Genomic DNA, 18,812 nt, shown 5'->3' on the forward strand with positions numbered 1-18,812 from the left:
TGCCAGTCTGAAGGGTGTGTAGTGTTATCTCATTATGGTTTAATTTGCATTTACCTGATGTCTAATGTGGTTGAGCATCTTTTCATGTCTATTGACTATTTGAATTTCTTCTTTGATAAAGTGTTTGCTCAAGACTTTTTCCCATTTTTCTATTCTTTTGTCTTCTTTTTATTGATTTGTATTTTTGTATATTCTAGATACAGGTTCTTTATAAGTTATCTGTGTTGCAAAAATCTTCCACTCTTTGGCATACTTTTTTTTAACTCTCTTTTTATAGTCTTTTGATGAGACGTTCTTAATTTTTTTTTTTTAATTTTCTTGAATGAGGTCTTAGTTGTGGCAGGTGAGCTCCTTAGTTGCAGCTTGTGGGCTCCTTAGTTGTGACACATGGGCTCCTTAGTTGAGGCTCGCTGGCTCCTTAGTTGTGGCATGCGAACTCTTAGTTTCAGCATGCATGTGGGATCTAGTTCTCTGAGCAGGGATCGAACCCGGGCCCCCAGAGCACAGAGTCTTACCCACTGTGCCACCAGGGAAGTCCCTCTTAGTTTTAATATAGACTAATTTATCAGTCTTTTCTTTTACTGTTTGCATTTTTTGTAACTTATTTAAGAAATCCTTCCCTATCCTGAGGTCATGAAGATACTGTTTTGTATTGTCTTCTAAAGTGTTTATAGTTTTGTCTTTCACATATAGACCTTTAATCCACCTGAAATTGCCTTTTGTGTATGGTATGAGGTAGAGCTCCAGTTCCTTCCTTCTTCCTGATTGTCCTTACACCCCTTATTGAAGAGTCTTACCTTTCTCATTAATCTACAGCGCAACCTCTCTTGTATATCGAATGTTCATATATGTATGAATCTGTTTCTGGATTTTTATTCAGTTACATTTGTTGTTTCTCTATGCCAGTACCACACTGATTTATTTATTATAGTTTTACAATAAGTTTTGATGTCTAGTAGAGCTGGTCTTGCCACTTCTTCTGCTTCAAGAGTGTCTTGACTATTCTTGGTCCTTTGCATTTCCATATAAATTTTAGAATCATTTTATCAAGCTCCATGAGAAAAGCTATAGGGGTTTCATTGGAATTGATTGTATGTCATCAGTTTGAGAAGAATTGATATCTTTATAAGCCTTCCAAACCATGAAGATGGTATAACTCTCCATTAATTTAGATCTTTCTTTAGTGTTTTTCAAGAAAGTATTGTGATTTTCCCTTCAGAAGTCTTGTATGACCTTTGTTACTATGTATGTACCTATGTATCCTAGGTATCTGATGATTTTTGATGCTACTGTAAATAATATTTTTTAAAACTTTATTTCCTGACAGTTTGTTGCTAGTAAATAAAAATGTAATTGATTTTTATATATTGATGATTCTATTTTATCTTTAGATTCTTTTGGATTTTCTATGATACATCATCTGGGAGCAATGATAATTTTGCCAATTCTCATACCTCATGTATTTTTCTTGCCTTGTTGCATTGGCTAGGACTGCCAATACAGTGTTGAATGTAAAGGGTAAAATGGGTACCTTTTGTTCCCCATCTCAGAGAGAAAGCTTTTTTCCCCTTTGGTAGATATCATTCATCAGATTAAGGAAGTTTCTTTCTATTCCTATTTTTAAGTGTTTTTTTTCCTTTTAAATATCATTGATGCATGTTGAATTTTTTCTCAAGTGTTTTCTGCATCCATTGAGATGACCATTCAGTGTTCTCCTTTAATTTGTTAACATGGTGAATTACATTGGTTAGTTTTTCATAGGCTAAACCTTGCACTTCTGGAGTGATTATAATTTTTCTGTATTGCTAGATTTGTTAATATTTTGTTTTGAATTGTACCAGCATGTGAGTGACACTATTTTGTGATTTTCCTTTCTTGTACTGTCCTTGTTAGGTTTTGGTGACCAGGTTATACTAGCCTCAAGAAATGAGTTGGGGAGTATCCCTCTTGGGATAGTTTCTGTAAGGTTGGTTAGTCCTTGGTCAGCTGTGTCTGGAGTTTTGTGTGTATATGTGTGGGGAGATTTTTTAACTGATTGAATTTTTAAAAGGTTATAATACTATTCACGTTTTTCTAATTTTTGAGTCAGTTTTAAGTTTTATTTTTCTAGAATTTTATCTCAGTTTTCAAAGATGTTGTTACAGAGTTATTCACAATACCCTTAAAATATCTGTAGCATCTCTATCTATGTCCTCTTTTCATTCCAAATATTGTTTTTTGGGTTCATCCATTTTCTCCTTCCATTTTCCTTATCATTAAAGTTTGTCAGTTTTAGTTTTTCTAAGAATCAACCTCAGCTTTCTTGGTCCTTTTTCTATTATGTTTGTTTTCGCTTTCATTAATTTCTGATCTTCATTTCCTTATGTGTCCTTTGGGTTTATCCTCATGTTCATTTTCCTACTCAAATTGGATGTTTAGCTCATTATTTAGCCTTTATTCTTTTACAACATGAGCTTTTAGGCTATAAATTTCCCTCTAAGTACAGCTTTATCTATGTCCTATAAGTTTAGGTATATAATATTTTAATTTTTAATTGTATTTTCTGATTTTTGATTTCTTCTTTGATCCATGAGTTATTTTAAAAGCATATTTCTTAATGTTCAAACATGGTTGCTTTTTCTAATTACCTTTTCGTTACTGATTTTGAACTGTCTTCATTGTGATCTGAGAATGTGGTCTGTATGCCAATCCTTTGAAATTTGCTGAGGCTTGACAACCGGCCCAAGTATGTGGCTAATATTCATGAATGTCCTGTGTGCATTTCAAAAATATGTATTTTGCAGTTATGTGTAATTCCCTGTATGTGCCTGTTACCAGGTGTTAATTGTGTTGTTTGAACCCTTGCTGATATTTTTGGTCTGTCTGAGCTCTCATTACTGGGAGAGAGATGTTAACATCTTCCATTATGATTGTGGATTTATCTATTTCTCCTTCTGATTGTGTCCATTTTACTTTATTTTGAGATATTACTAGGTGCCTGTGAGTTTTAGAACTCTATGAATTTTACTTTTTATCATTATAAAGTGGCTTTTTAAATTTTCTACACTTGATCTTAGCCAAAAGGCCAAGAAGTGATTGCTTTTTTTATTTTCTGAAAGTTGACATCTAGTAATATTTTTTGCCTCAAAGTCTGTCTTGTCTGTGTACTTATGTCTTAGGTGTTTTCTTGTAACTAGCGTATAGTGGGATTTTGTTTTTATTTGATATGTTTTGTTCTTACCCAAAGCATTTAACTTATTTAAATTTTGTGTAATTATTGATATATTGGTTATTTCCATCTTCTTATTTTTTAATTTTTATTCCAGCTTATCTGCATTCCTTTTTCCTCTCCTTTCCTGCTTTCTTTTAGATTGACTGAAAATTTCTCCCCCACATACAGTGTTTTTCCTCTGTTTTGGAAATTTAGTATTCCTATTCTTCTATATGTTTTACATAATATTGGGTTGGCCAAAAAGTTCGTTTGGGTTTTTCAGTAAGATGTTGTGGAAAAATCCGAATGAACTTTTTGGCCAGTCCAATACTTAACTCATCAAAGTCTAACTCCATGAGCCATTTAATTTTTTTTTTTAATATTTATTTATTTGTTTGGCCGTGCCAGGTCTTAGTTGCTTCACGTGGGATCTTCGTTGCCGTGTGCAGGATCTCCGTTGTGGCATGTGGGATCTTTTGGTTGCAGCATGTGGTCTCTTAGTTGCGGCCTGTGGACTCTTAGTTGTGGCATGCATGTGGGATCTAGATCCCTGCCCAGGGATCAAACGCAGGCCCACTGCATTGGGAGCATGGAGTCTTAGCCATTGGACCACCAGGGAAGTCCCAGTGTTGTTTTAATAAGACATTTTGTTAATGTATTTTCCTTTGGTCCCTGAAAGATATTTTCACTAGGAACACTAACATTTTCTCTTCTACTTTGGAGATATCGCTTCATTGTCTTCTGACTTTCTTTGGTGGTCAGAAGACAGTGAACTCTCTAATCAATGCTCTTTCAAGGTATCCCCCACCCAAGTTTGGCTCCTTTTAAAATTTTGTTGTTTTAAAGGTCTTGCGATCTCACTATATTGTATTTAGCTGTGGATGTCTTTTTATTTACCCTGATTAGGATTTGTTGGAATTGACTTTGTATATTGGTGTTTCTTTTCAAAAGTTAATTTTTTAGTCATTAACTCGTCAAAGATTGCTTCTGTTCCATTTTGATTAGACACACGTGGGATCTTCTCACTTTATCCTCCATGTCTCTTAATTTCTTTTTTACACTTCTCACCTCTTTGTGTGTCTGTGTTGCTTTCTGGAAAATTTCCACAGATCTCACTTCCATGTCACCAATACTCTCTTCATGTGTAATCTGCTATAAAATTATTCATTGTTTTTAGTGATTTTTTTCAATTTCTGCAAGTTCTTTAGTATTTTTGAATGCTTTTTACTCATTTTCAAGCCACCGTTCTGTTTCTAGTAATATATTAAACATGCTTATTTTATATTGTGTCTGTTAATTTTGCTATATTGAGTAGTTTTGTTACGTCTGATTCTGCTGTTATTTCTGTCGGCCATTGCTTATGCCAGTGTGTGTTGTATTTCCTTGTGTGTTTGGAGATGTTATACTGTGAGCTGCTCGTTTTCCTTTCACCTTCACATCTGGGGTTCCATAAGGTCTGGAATGAAGGGGAGAACCTCTAGAGAGGATTTGTTTCTCTCATGTGACTGGGGACATTGCCAATTTGGGACCATGCTGTATTCTCTACTAGAGGTTTTATTGGATCATCCTGATAGCATGTATTTGGGCTGTGAAGCCAAGTGAGGGTCTGCTCCTGATAACAGATTCTTAGGGGATTTTTTTTTCTGCTCTGCTTATGACTAACCTTTAAGACAAGTAATTTTCCTTGTATTTTATTATTCTTGATTCACCATTATATTGAAGGTATAGCCCTTGGGGGGCCCAGCTTGAGGGAGATTATCTCAAACTGGATGCCCTATATCAGGCAGGTCATTTGAGGCAGTGAAAACTTAGTTAGGCTCAGTGGGCTCAGTAAATGCCAGTGAGAAGCAGACTTCAGAGCTCTTATCTCCCCAGGTTTCCACACCCACTTAATTTTTGGCCTGAGGATTCCTTATATCCATTCCAGCTCATGGATGCATTTAAGGTGTTTTAAAATTTTATCCAACATGTCTAGTTTTCCACAAAGAAGGATAATCCAGGCATTTAGTCTACCATCCAGAAGCAGAAGTCCCTCTTGAACTAGTTGGTACAATGAGTGATTTACAACTAAAAGCTTCCCAATTTTGACCCATTCTTGCATTACTGTGTAAAACCAGCTTGGGCATATGTTTACCAATTTGGGGTATCAGTTTTTTGTATGTGGCTGGATTCTATTTGCTGTTGTCATATTTGGATATATGAAAATTCTATTCTTATATTCCATTCCCTCCCCTGGCAGATCCTCCACTGCCTCCTGGGTCAGGGCTATCCTGGGGTTGCCTCACCGCATGCCCTTCTCTCCAGTGAGGGCTGCCCCTCCAGCACCTCGGCAGGGACTCACCGGTGCCTGCCTCCCCACAGATGGGAAAGTTAAGGCCCTGGAAAGGAAGGAGTTGTACGGTACCAGCCTTGGATCCCACAGCATTGGGGTGTTGGGACAGGTGGCTAGAGCCTGGCTCTGATGCCCCTGTGGTGCCCTGCCCCACTCCATCCTGTCACCTGGAAGTGCTGGCAGTGGGAGGAGGACCCACTGGGCCAGACCAGCCACCCTTGTTCGGGTCCCGGGAGCTCGTGATCCAAGTTGCTTGAGGTCAGGTCATGGTCACTGAGCAACCCTAGACCTCACCAGGGCCAGTGTTCTCTGTGGAGAGTGGTGAGGGCCTTGGCCTGGCCCCAGGCCAAACTGTGACCCTCCAGTAGGTGCCACCTCAGCCCTCTGCAGCCTTCCTGGCCCAGACCCTGTCCCACCAGGTCTTCCATCCCCGGCTCTCCCCATCCAGACCAACCTCCCACTGCCTGCTTCTGGCGCTGAGCAGAACAGAGCCCCACACTCCTCCCCCATGCCACCTGTGGGCTGTCACCTGCTCTCCCGTGTCAGCCCCGCTCCTCCCAGTCACAGACAAACTCAGGGATGGGGCCGTGGAAAACTCCAAGATTTTTATTACTGGTCAGAAGGTGCTCACTCACAGTTCTGAGAAAAAGAACATTGAACAGTTCTGCCGCAGGCCTCATGGGGCTCCTGCCTGCCCACCCGCCCTCCAGTGGGCACCCTAAGGCATTTCACACGTTGGTGTTTTCACTTTTGTTTTTTTTATAAAAACAAAACCAGTCCTGGAGTAGAAAGTAAAACTTTGTGATGAACTTTCAGGACCAAATTGAAGTGTGAAAGGTTGAGTAGGAGTTCTGAGGGGCTGGGACAGTGGCCACAGTGGCCCAGGCCCCCCCACAGTTGGCAGAAGCCACTGGAAGGGAATCTGAGGAGAGGGCAGGGCACAGCTGACAGGAGGGCCAAACTCAGACAGGAGCACCCTGTCGTCATCATTTTCTCACTTCTACATACCATAAAAATTTAAGCAAAATAGCTATTTTATATATATTTATATATCATATATATATATATATATATATCAGGCAAATAAAGAGTTCAGGGGTGCTGAGATGGGGCACCCCAGAGACGGGACTCTGGGTTCTCTGGTGCCCAGGATACCAACCCAGGCTGAGCCGAGGGTTGGTTCTTATTGCTGATTTGGGGCCGGGTTCTGTGGCAGGAGCGCCGCAGGCCCGGCCTCTGTGGGGCTGGGGAGCAGCCCCAGCATGGCCAGGGCTAGGCAGGGGCTGTTGCCCTCAAATCCACATGGCGGCCCCTCAGTGCCCCCTTCCCCACCATGCGTGGGGCTCTAGCTCCAGAGACAACTGACTTTGCTCTCCTGGGCCTGGCGGCCCTTGGTTCCCTTCTCTGGGGGGTCCTGGGCTCCTGGGGGGCGGGCAGCTCACATACAGACGGCCTTGCTGTTTGAGCTACAAAATGCTCCTGACTCAAAGGGGTCCGTCTGGCTTCCCAATGTCTTAAAAAGAAGGGGCTCTTGCCAGGACACTTCTGTGGCAAGAAAGCACACTTAGAAAGTTGTCCACCAAGTGCTGTACTAAAAATATTTACTAAATATCTTGGCTGGAAAGAAATGGAGATCATTTTTTTTCTAAAAAAGTCAAAAGCGGCTCCCTGGGAGGGGGCCAGTTCCTCCCTGGGGGGCTAGTGACTGGAGCAGCCCAGGGCCCGGGCCAGCCTGCCTGAGGTGTGGAAACTGGATCTGGGGGTCCTGATGGGGCTCAAGTCCATGATGAAGGGTCATAGGAGACCCAGGGCACCTGCAGGCTGCAGAGAACCCGGGTCAGCACTTCCTCCTTCCAAGGTGGGAGCCCAAAAAAAGTGTTATTAAAAAACAGAAGAAGGAAAAGGTGGGGAGGGCAGTTGAGTACTAAATTGAGTGCATTAAATAGAAGGTGGACCAGGCTGTGCAGCCGCCTGTATTTGCAGGAGGGGGGTGGCGCTCAGAAGATGTTGGGGCACATGTGCCAGTCCTGCTTCTCCTTGGCCTCCCAGTAGCCACCCTTGTACACGCAGGCCGTCTCCCCAGTCACCGGGTCCAGCCTCTTCTCAAACCACAGCGGCACGTACACTTCAGCCTCCTTCTCTGCTGGGCGGCACAGTGGGCAGGCGGGCGGGCAGCCTGCCTCCTCCCAGCGCCCCAGGAAACCACTCCCTGTCCCCTCTCCTGCTGGCCCTCCTCCTCGCCCCTGGGGTGCCCGCCTTCTCCAGCACCCCTCCCTGCCCCCAGGGAACCCCCTCTCTCCCCCTCAGCTTCTTCCAGTCCCCTCATCTCCTCCCAGTTCCTGGGAGACCCCCGTCCCTTCTCCCGCTGGCCTCGCTCCCGGGGGTCCCCCTCCCCACCGGCCTCACCTTCCTCTGCACCGCAGCCCTGCGAGCAGGCCTCCAGCCTCCGGCGCCGATTCACGCGCTGCTTCTCCTCCAGCCGCTGCTTCTCCGTGTTGGCCTCATCCCAGTGGCCCTTCTCCATCAGCCGCTGGTCGGGCCGCAAGCGGCTGTCGGTGGGTGCCACGCCCTCCTCGTGCTCGTTGAGGGTCAGGGCCAGCTCCGAGAAGTAGTACATGTTCTCTGCGTTGTCCCTGCGGGGCCCCATGGGGTGAGCTGCCGGGACGCACTCGGCCCCCCCTCTGCTTCCCCTCCTGCATGTCCACCCCATGAACCCCCCCAACCTGGCCTTGTGTCCACCTCGCCCTTTCCTCCCTGCACCTTGCAGGCTCCACCGACCTGCATCTGTTTTGCCACATTGTACTTCTCTGGGAACTTGCCCATCTTGTCCAATTTTTCATATATATCAGCCCGAAGTGTTTCATAATGTCCTCATTATTATTCCTTTAATGTGTGTGACAGCAGTGTCCTCTTTCGCATCTGTATTGTTGGTGCTATGCACCTTCTCTCTACCCAGTCATGTCAGAGATTTGTCCGTTTTCTTCGTTGGTGGAAGATGAAACTTTGTTGATCCTATTTTAGGTTTTTCTGCTTTACTGATTTTGCTTGTATAGTCTTCCTTCTACTTTGTTGGGGTTTCTTTTGCTGCTCCTTTTCTAACTTCCTGGGATGGATGCTTAGCTCGATATTTTCCCATGTCTCTTCCTTTCTAATATGTGCATTTCAAGGCTACACATTTTACTCCAACTACTGCTTTAGCTGCATTCTACCATTTTTGTTATGTATTATTTTCATTATAATGCAGTTATATTTTCTAATTTTCATTATACTTTCTTTGTCCTATGGATTAGTTGGCAGTACATTTCTTAAGTTTATGAATATATGGTAATTTTTCTAGTCATCTTTATTTCTAGCACACTTGCTTTGGAGTCAAACAGTATACTTCGTATAATTTCATCTCTTTGAAATTTGTTTTATGGCCCAGTATATGGTCACTTTTTGCAAACATTCCACATGTAATCAAAGAAATTGCGTTTCCCACAGTTGTTGAGTGCAGTGTTCTACAGCTGTCCTGAAGGTTCTATTGTTCAAATTTGTCCTCCAGACTTTTTCTTCTGCTATCCATTACTAAAAGAAGTATGTTAAAATCTCCCACTTTGGTTGTAAACTAGTCCATTTCTCCTTATATTTTTATCAACTTTTGCTGTGTATATTTTGGGGCTGTTATTAGGTACAGGGTATATTCAAATTTAAAATCTTCCTGGCAAATTGAACCTTTATCATTTTGTCACTCTTTGGTCTTTTGTTTTAATGTCTGTTTTGTGATATTACTATAGCTGAAGGCAGCTTTTGTTTGGTTAGTATTTCTATGTATACATATCTTTTTCCATCCTTTTATTCCAATCTTTATTTTATTTAGATGTATTTTTTGTAAACCACATAAAGTTTGATTTTTAAAAATTTGTCTGAAAGCTTATGGGAACACTTAATGTAATTACTAATATGTTGGATTTAAATCTATCTTATTTCGTTTTTTTCTTTTTATACTGCTTTGATACTGTGAAAGTTTTGAATTAGTCATAATACTTGGTACGTTGGTCCTTACATGGCCTGCTTGTATTTTTTTTTCAATTAATTACTTAATTAATTATTTCTGGCTGCATTGGGCCTTTGTTGCTACGCACGGGCTTTCCTTAGTTGCAGGGAGCAGGGGCTACTCTTCGTTGCCGTGTGTGGGCTTCTCATTGCGGTGGCTTCTCTTGTTGCGGAGCACTGGCTCTAGGTGCGTGGGCTTCAGTAGTTGTGGCACACAGGCTTCAGTAATTGTGGCTCGCAGGCTCTAGAGCGCAGGCTCAGTAGTTGTGGTGCATGGGCTTAGTTGCTCCGCGGCATGTGGGATCTTCCTGGACCAGGGCTCGAACCATGTCCCCTGCATTGGCAGGTGGATTCTTAACCACTGCGCCACGAAGGAAGCCCCAGCCTGCTTGTATTAATGCGACCTTGCCACCTAAACAAAAGGTAGAATCCTGACAAAATCTACATCTAACCATAGGGAAAACTCACCAATCCATCCTCCTCTCAGGTAGCCACTGGCAGGACTCCTGGGTTCATCAGTCCTTTGCTTTCCTTTTAATATAATTTTATTGCATCTTTAAGTAGTCTTAAGTGTGTGTGTATGTCTGTGTGTGTGTTCATATACATATATTTTAGATACTTGTTTTTAACTGTGTAAAAAGAATATCATGATGTATGTAATCTTCTGGGATTTGCTTTTTTTAAACTTAATATTATATTACTAAGATTTATCTGTATTGTATGTTGCTGTGGTTCATTTGTCTCAACTACTGTAATTAAATATTGCCTTGTGTGAATATACTAGTTATTCATCCAATAAGTTTGAGTTGTTTCCAAGTTTTGCTTTGAGTAATCTTATTCATGTTTCCTGTTGTACGTTTATAGGAATTTCTCTTGAGTATACACCTAGAAGTGGGATTACTGGGCTGCAGAGTCTGTGATGTTCTTCTTTAGGAGGTAAGGCCACACTGCTTTCCAGCATGGTCATACCAGCTCACATTCCCACCAGTGATGTATAAGGGATACTGTGGATCCATATCTTCTTCAACACTTGATATTACCAGACTGTTCATTTTTTCAAATCAAATGAAGGTAAAACTGCATCTTATTGTGGTTCTGATTTGCATTTCCCTGATTACCAATGATGTTATCATTTTCATGTGGTGATTGGCCATATATTTCTTCTTGTGTGAAATTCTTGTTCATGAATTGCACTTTCCCATTGGATTGTTTTTGCTTTATTTATTCATTAGAAGGTCTGTATGTATTCTTTTTGTTCCTATTTATTTATTTATCTATTTTTGGCTGCGTTGTGTCTTCGTTGCTGTGCACAGGCTTTATCTAGTTGCAGCGAGCAGGGGCTACTCTTCGTTGCAGTTGCATGGGCTTCTCATTCTTCTCATTGTGGTGGCTTCTCTTGTTGCACAGCACGGGCTCTAGGCACCCGGGCTTCAGTAGTTGTGGCATGGGGGCTCAGTAGTTGTGGCGCACGGGCTTAGATGCTCTGCAGTATGTGGGATCTTCCCAGACCAGGGATTGAAGCCATGTCCCCTGCATTGGCAGGTGGATTCTTAACCACTGAGCCACGAGGGAAGCCCCAGCAAAATTTCTTTTAATGAACAGAAGCATTTTAATATAATTGAATACATCAGTGTTTTTGTCTTATTTAAGATATATTTCCTTAAGTTCTAGATGATACTCATCTATATTTTCTACTTAGGGTTTTTTTGGGTTTTTTTAATAGTATATGGATACAGAAAGACTGGAATTTATTTTTTATTTATTTATTTTTTAAAGGAACATTTATTTATTTATTGGCTGCATTGGGTCTTTGTTGCTGCGTGTGGGCTTTCTCTAGTAGCGGCAAGTGGGGGCTACTCTTCGTTGCAGTGCACGGGCTTCTCATTGTGGTGGCTTCTCTGGTTGCAGAGCACGGGCTCTAGGCGCACGGGCTTCAGTAGTTGTGGCTTGTGGGCTCTAGAGCGCAGGCTCAGTAGTTGTGGCGCACGGGCTGAGTTGCTCTGCAGCATGTGGGATCTCCCCGGACCAAGGATTGAACCCCTGTCCCCTGCGTTGGCAAGTGGATTCTTAACCACGGCGCCACCAGGGAAGTCCCTCTACTTAGAGTTTAACTTAGTGTTTAACAGTAAGTCAAACTTAATACTTACTGTAAGACCTTTATTTGGAGTTGATTTTTGTTATAATGTAAGGGAAAGATTCACTTAATCTTTTTCTATATGGGTAACCATTTTCCCCAGATCCTTTTAGTGGATGGTGCCATCTTTCCATGTGATATGATGCGGCACCTTTGTTATATACCAAAGATATATACACATCCAGGGCATAGTTTCCAGGCTTACTATTCTATTTCACTATAGCTTCAAAATAAGTATCTAATAGGGCAAGTCCTCTTTTTTTTAGAAATATCCTGGCCCTTTATTCTTCAATATAAATTAAGAAATCATAATATCAAGTTCCATGAAAATCACTATTGGGATTTTGTTTGATTTACCGACTCTTTAGATCATGACATATTAATAGTACTTAGCCTTTCTACCCATGAACGTGGTATCTTTCTCCATTCATTTAGCTCTTCCTTGATATCTCAGCAAAGTTTTATAATTTTCTCTGTAGAGGTCTTACATATATGATAAGATTTATTACAAGGTCCTTGATATTCTCTGATATGATAATTGGTGTTTTCTCTTAAACTGTATTTTCTAGTTGTTTTCTTTTAGTGTATAGAAATGCAACTGACTTTTGCATATTAATCTTATATTGAGGCACCTAAGATGCCTTTTGTTCAGATCTGTTAATGTAACAAATTTATGGATTTTCTAGTACAGACTCATCCTTGTGTACCCAGGATAAACTCAACATGACTGAAGAATGTTATCTTTTTTATATACTGTTGGATTTTCTGATGTCTTGTTTTGGAATTGTGCTTATCCATGAGTGAAAGAGGGTAGAACTTTTACTTTCCTACTACTCTTTTAGCCTGGTTTGGTATCAGGTATCTTATACTGGCCTCACAGTATAAGAAAGGAAAGTATTTCTTTTTCTGTGGTCTGGAAGATTTTCTATAAAATTGGGATATATGTTTCTTGAAAACTTGGTAGAATTCACCTATAAAACTACCTGGGCTTTGTGTTTTCCCTGTGGAAATTTTTAAACTACTGCTTCAGTATCTTTAATTATAGGACTAGTCATGCTTTTTTTTTTTTCTTCTAGACTCAGTTCTTGTTTATATTTTTCTAAAAATTTGTCCTTCCAATCAGAATTTTAATAATCTCTTTATACTTTAAATATAATAAACATAATGAAAACATTAATAATATTTATTTCTATATTCTCTCTTGATCAGTCTTGCCAGTAGTTTTCTGTTTTTTTCCCTCAAAGATCAACTTCTGACTTTTTAAACTTTTTTTTTTTTTTTAAATACATTTATTTATTTTTGGCTGCGTTGGGTCTTCGTTGCTGTGCATGGGCTTTCTCTAGATGTGGCGAGTGGGGGCTACTCTTCATTGCAGTGCATGGGCTTCTCATTGCAGTGGCTTCTCTTGTTGCGGAGCATGGCCTCTAGGCGCACGGGCTTCAGTACTTGTGGCACGCGGGCCCAATAGTTGTGGCTCGCGGGCTCTAGAGCGCAGGCTCAGTAGTTGTGGTGCACGGGCTTAGTTGCTCCGTGGCATGTGGGATCTTCCCGGACCAGGGCTTGAACCCGTGTCCCCTGCATTGGCAGGTGGATTCTTAACCACTGTGCCACTAGGGAAGTCCCTCTGCTTTTATTTATTTATTTATTTATTTTATTTTGTTTATTTATTTTTAATGTGATGATCCATTTATTTATTTATTTATGGCTGTGTTGGGTCTTCGTTTCTGTGCGAGGGCTTTTCTCTAGTTACGGCAAGTGGGGGCCACTCTTCATCGCGGTGCGCGGGCCTCTCACTATCGCGGCCTCACTTGTTGCGGAGCACAAGCTCCAGACGCGCGGGCTCAGCAATTGTGGCTCACAGGCTTAGTTGCTCCGTGGCATGTGGGATCTTCCCAGACCAGGGCTCGAACCCGTGTCCCCTGCATTGGCAGGCAGACTCTCAACCACTGCGCCACCAGGGAAGCCCTGCTTTTATTTTTAAGGTATATTTTCTTCTTTCTTTCAGTTTGTATGTTGCACTTTCTCTAATTTCTTAGAATGAAAAAGCTTTAATAAGCTTATATACCTATTTAAGGCAATACATTTCCTTTGAAACTTTGCCTTTGGTATATCCAGCCAGTTTTGATATCTTTTTCTTCTCATTCAGTTCTAGGCATTTTAAAATTTCCATTCTAATTTATTATTTTGTCCATGAACTATTCAGCAACTTAAATTTTTTTCCAAATATGTGGGGACTTTTTGACATCTTGTTCATAACTTCTAATTTGTCTTATCATAGGCTGTGGTCTGTGTGCTACCCTCTGTACATTTGTTGAGGCTTTCTTTAGGGTTTAGTACACGATTGATTTTTGCATAAATTCCACGTATACTTGAGAAAAAGCATGTTCTCTGTTGCAGCCATAAGTATATGTATATCCTGTGTTTTTTCGCTCTCCATCTTGCTGGGTTGCTTTTCCCCATTTGACTCTCAACAAGTGAGAAGGGTGTGTTGAAATCTCTCAGTCTTCCAGTGTGGTGATGGATTTATCCATTTCTCCCTTTACTCTCCATGTGTGCTTTGTGTATTTTTGAGGCTCTTTCACTACATGCATAATGTTTGTATCATGCATACTGTTCATATCTTCTCGAAGAACTCAACATTTTATCATGTAGCAACTCTTCCATTCCTAATAATGCTTTTGTCTTAAAGTCTGTTTTTACCTTATATTAATATAGCTGTTATAGCTTTTTGGTTAGTATTTTCATGATATGTCTATCTTTTACTTTCAACCTTTGCCCATCTTTAGGCTTTGGATCTTTCTTAGAAGGTGCATGCATCTGGATTTTTAAAAATCCAGTCAGTTAGTATTGGGTTGGCCAAAAAGATCGTTCAGGTTTTTCCATAAATGGTAGGGAAAACCCGAACAAACTTTTGGGCCAACCCAATATTTTGCTTTTTTAACTAGTGAGTTTCATCTATTTATATTATTATGCCTGGACTTATTTCTACTGTGTTAACTTGCTGTTATTATTTGTCTTTTTAATATTTTTTACTGATTTAAAAATCTTCTGTTGGTCTCTACCTTCACATCCCTTGGTGTCCTCTGTCTCCCTAGACTCCACTGTGTTAACATCATCTACACTTTTAATTCTGGACTATTGTGGGAACATTTTCTGTTTTTCTTTGGTCTTAGTAATTATTTTAAAAATCCCTCCCGCACACAACCTTTTATTTCATATACCTACTGTAGCACCTTCTGGATTTTTTCCCTCCCCCTTTTAAACTACTGTTTTCATTGTGGGTTTTTGTGTGGCAAACCTTCTGAGGCTGTTCACCTGAGACCATTTTGTTTTTTTATCACAGCCTCATATTTGAATGATAGCTCAGCTGGACAGAAACTTTTACCTTCTAATTTCATTTTCTTCATTACTTTGAAATATTACTCCAAAAATCTGATGTCAATCTGATTCTTCATTCTCTACTGAAATCTTTTCTCTCTGGAAGCTATTAGAATTTTCTCCTTGGTGTCCTTAATTTTCAGTATATTGTGGTCTAGGCAGAAGTTTTTCTTTGTTTCTTGTCTCTGGAACTGCAGCAGGCCCTTTCAACCCAAGGTCTTTCATCTGTTTATTTTTATTTGGGGAAGCTTATCCATCATTTCTTTAACTATTTCTCTCTCCTTTCTATTTTTTCTTTCCTTTCCTTTCCTTCTGGGATTCCAATTAAACATATTAATTTAGTAGCTACTCTAGGAATTACAATATGCATAGTTCACATAGTCAGAAATTAGTGTGCATCTTGACCCTCCTCTTGGGTAGCACAAGGGCCTTTGAAAAGTTTCCAGTTTTCTGACTTACCTGATTGTGCAGTTGCACTTAATATTTAGATTTTAAACCCCACGAGACATTATTGTTCTTATTTATTCACTGTTCACATAGGTTTTGTTCCTCATTTCACACATCTTGGTTCTTCTATCTGGGAGCTCTATCCTTAGTGCTGGTCTGCTGGTGGCAAAATGAGTGGCTTGAAAATGTCTATTTCAACTTTACTCTGTAAAGATGTTCTTGCTGGGTGTGTAATTAATTCTCACCTGGCAGTGAGTCTTTCTGCACGTGTAAGATTTCATTTGACTGTCTTCAGGCTCCCGTTATTGCTGATGAGGAGATGGCTGTCCGTCTGCCGTTCCTCAGAAAGTACATCTTTTTAAAAATCTGGCTGCTTAATATTTTCTCTGATCTAGATTCAACAGTTTCACTGTATAGATTTAGATGTGGAAAATCTCTGCTGTTTTCTCCTCAGATAAGACTCGTGAGATGGTCTCTTGCTTCTGGACTCTGACCAGAAGCCTGCTGGACCCTGCTCTCAAACTCAACGTGCCCTACGCGTCCTGACGCTGCACCCTCCCAGGCTCCGGGGAAGCCTGTGGGGCTGCTCCAGGGACTCACCCTGGGTCACCAGGTGGCCAGCCTTCTCTTTCTAGGTGTTTGGCTTTTCCAGGTTTTATCTATCTGAAGATTTTGATTATTTCTTCTGACCTATATTCGGTCAATGGGTTCTCTCTATTAAACCTTCCCATGGAGTTCTCAATTTCAGTTACTTTATGTTTCCTTTGTAGAATTTCTGTTTCATTCTCTTTGGAATCAGCTGCGCCACTTTTTATAGTTTCCTGCACTTATTTTCATGTTTGGTTTTCATTCCTTGGACTATGGGGACTTGTCCTATCAATCAGCCTGTTTAAAGTCTCTGCATAGGACGTGCTGCCACCTGATGGTGTCACGCTTATTTACAGTCGGGTGTCTGGCTCCCCTCATGCGTGGCCTGAACCCTCCCGTGCCCGCCGCTTGCTTCCTGGCTGGCCGGGCGGGGACGCCTACTTGTCCACTGCCCACTCACCTCCTTGACCCCTCCCTGCTCCCTGCCTGCTCTTCCCCCCGCAGCCCCACTCACGGCAGCGGATACTTCTTCCACATCAGCTTGGCCGGTAGCGTCTGGTACACCGTTTTCTGTTTCCCGTCCAAGCTGGGGCTGCTGGGGCTGCTTTGCACGATCTTGGCGCACTCCATCTGTTCATCCCACGAGCCTGACAGCACATAGTGGGCCTTGCCCTGGCTGTCACTCACCACTCCTGTCACCTGGGGACATTGGCAGGGCCTGCGTAGGCACACGCCCCTCTCTGGGGTTCCCCCCTGACAGGCTCCGAGAGGTGGCCTTGCTTACCTTTCGGGCCACCTCTTTGGAGAAATAGCTGTAGGGTAAGAACTTTAGCTGGCACCGGTCCTTTGTCTTGTGGTTCACAATCTCGACGTCCCCTGTCTGGTGAGGGAGGGGAGTGGTCAGCGGCCGATCCCTGGGCCACACGGCCCCTCCCCGAGGGCATCCCCTGACCTGGTCGATCCAGAGCTTGCCCACGATGATGTTATGCACAGTCGAGGTGCTTTTCCTCCACACGTAGTGATTCCCGCTGGCCTGGAATTCTAAGTGGATGGCACCTGGAGACCAGATATAGGGTCAGAGGTCATGGCCTGCCATGCTGGGTCCCAGCCAGCCTGACCCACCGCCCAAGGTCCCAGGGTCCTGAGAACCAGAAGCAGTATTTGTGCAGACTGGGGATAGGGTACAGGTCAGGGGGACATCCAGGAAGTCTACGGGGGGACTAACGTCACCCCTGGAGGCACCAAGCTGGCTTTTGGGTTGGCAAACCCTCCCCCTCATCCAGAGTGTCCTTCTGCCCCCACTCACCTAGCGGCATGATGGAGAGGTATTTCCCCCGGAACTTGCTGGAGATGGTGATCTCCTGCCAGAGGCTCCAGCCGTGTTTGGAGAACACATAGTGTGCGGCCGATGGCGGGTGGTGGCTCACCTGAGACCAGACCCACAGGCCGTGAGCGTCTGCTGGACGTGGCCCGGGCCTGCCCCCAACCGGCCGGGGGACAGCCTGCCCCGTGCCCAGTATGAACGGCTCTGTGGCCCTGGGAACCAGGACACATGGCAGGGCCTAGGCCCCCCAGGAAGGACAGTGCTCCAGTGGGAAAGCAAGGGCATGCCCGGGGGAGCAGCCTGGGTGGCGCCACGCTGGAGGGGGGCAGGGCCGGGGCGCCCCAACCACTGTGGGCCTGAGCTGGTGGCCGGGGCGTTTTCACGCCTGACTTGGGCTGTGGAATGAGGGTGATGACACTGTGACAGGCTGTGCTGAGGGTGAATAAAGTGAGGGCGTTAGGCTCTACCAGGGGCTTCAGGCCCACTTTCTAGTTAACCTGCCCATCGCCTGCAGAGGCTGCGTCTGCCGTGCTGTATTGCACTGAGGAGGCCCAGGATGGGAAGCCTCCCGGCCAGCCCGGCTCCAGAGCTGGGGTCCAGCTGGTGTCCTGTCCCAGCCCGGATGGCAGTGCAGCCTCCTCTGCCCACCCGGTGCCTCCACCCCGTCCTCTCCAGCACCCTCCAGCACTGGGCACCCTGACTACGGTTTCACCACCAGGACACTGCCATCTTTTCCTCATCTGTCCCTCCTCATTTCTGTGGCTCCTTTGGTCACAGGGTTAGGGCAAAGCCTCTCCCAGCCTCCCGTCTCCCAGCCTCGCCCTGGAACTGCAGCCGTGGGCTCCAGCCTCCCTGCACCCCTCCGTGCAGACGGCCCAGAGCTCCTGACAGTCCCCATAGGAGGCACCCCCATCCTTCCTACGTCTCAGAAGCACCGGCCAAACTTGCCAGCAACTGGGTGATGAGTGAGCCGTCCCCAAGCCTGCCCGATGCCTGTGGCCAGGGCGCCCACTGAAGCCCACCCACCAGCAAATTCAGGGACGTGACCCCAGCGACCTGGCCCTGGAGCTCAGTGTCAGCACCACCTTCTCAGGAAGACGATCCAGTCGGTCCAGCTGCTCACACCAAATGCTCTGGAGTCGTGGCTGGCCCCATTTTCTCATGCTCCCCATCTAAATCCTTAGCAAATCCTGGCTGTTCTTTCTTCAAAACAGCATCCAGAATCTGCCCTTCCCCCACCCCGCCTCCAGCCTCCCCAGCCTCCCTGCTCCACCCTTATCCCTGCGCTGTACTCTCCCCACAGCAGCCGGTGAGGGGGGCGGTTCCTCATAAAACTGCCTCCTCTGCCCTCCTGTGACTCTTCCCACACAAAGAGCCTTCTGCC

The 18,812-nt window shown here is 43.6% G+C and overlaps 2 protein-coding genes across 5 annotated transcripts in view; one reads left to right on the top strand and one right to left on the bottom strand.

The window, feature by feature from the left end:
* The window catches only part of MORC2 (MORC family CW-type zinc finger 2), a 63,141-nt gene extending 47,083 nt beyond the window's left edge, over nt 1–16,058 (top strand). Inside the window, exons 28-29 of the transcript XR_011076200.1 lie at nt 10,422–10,493; nt 15,971–16,058. The gene's annotated coding sequence lies outside the window, so the exon portion shown is untranslated. The remainder of the gene's footprint in view (nt 1–10,421; nt 10,494–15,970) is intronic.
* The window catches only part of OSBP2 (oxysterol binding protein 2), a 160,710-nt gene continuing 148,504 nt past the window's right edge, over nt 6,607–18,812 (bottom strand). For all 4 annotated transcript variants that reach the window (XM_068562655.1, XM_068562656.1, XM_068562658.1 and 1 more), the window contains 6 exons: nt 17,411–17,531; nt 17,057–17,160; nt 16,889–16,984; nt 16,619–16,803; nt 7,929–8,155; nt 6,607–7,662 (listed from right to left, as the gene is read on the bottom strand). In XM_068562655.1, coding sequence (XP_068418756.1) covers nt 7,520–7,662; nt 7,929–8,155; nt 16,619–16,803; nt 16,889–16,984; nt 17,057–17,160; nt 17,411–17,531 — 876 coding nt within the window. In that variant the 3' untranslated portion in view covers nt 6,607–7,519. The remainder of the gene's footprint in view (nt 7,663–7,928; nt 8,156–16,618; nt 16,804–16,888; nt 16,985–17,056; nt 17,161–17,410; nt 17,532–18,812) is intronic.

The sequence above is a fragment of the Eschrichtius robustus genome, chromosome 14, assembly GCF_028021215.1.
Source record: "Eschrichtius robustus isolate mEscRob2 chromosome 14, mEscRob2.pri, whole genome shotgun sequence".
NCBI classification, from domain to species: Eukaryota; Metazoa; Chordata; class Mammalia; order Artiodactyla; family Eschrichtiidae; genus Eschrichtius; species Eschrichtius robustus.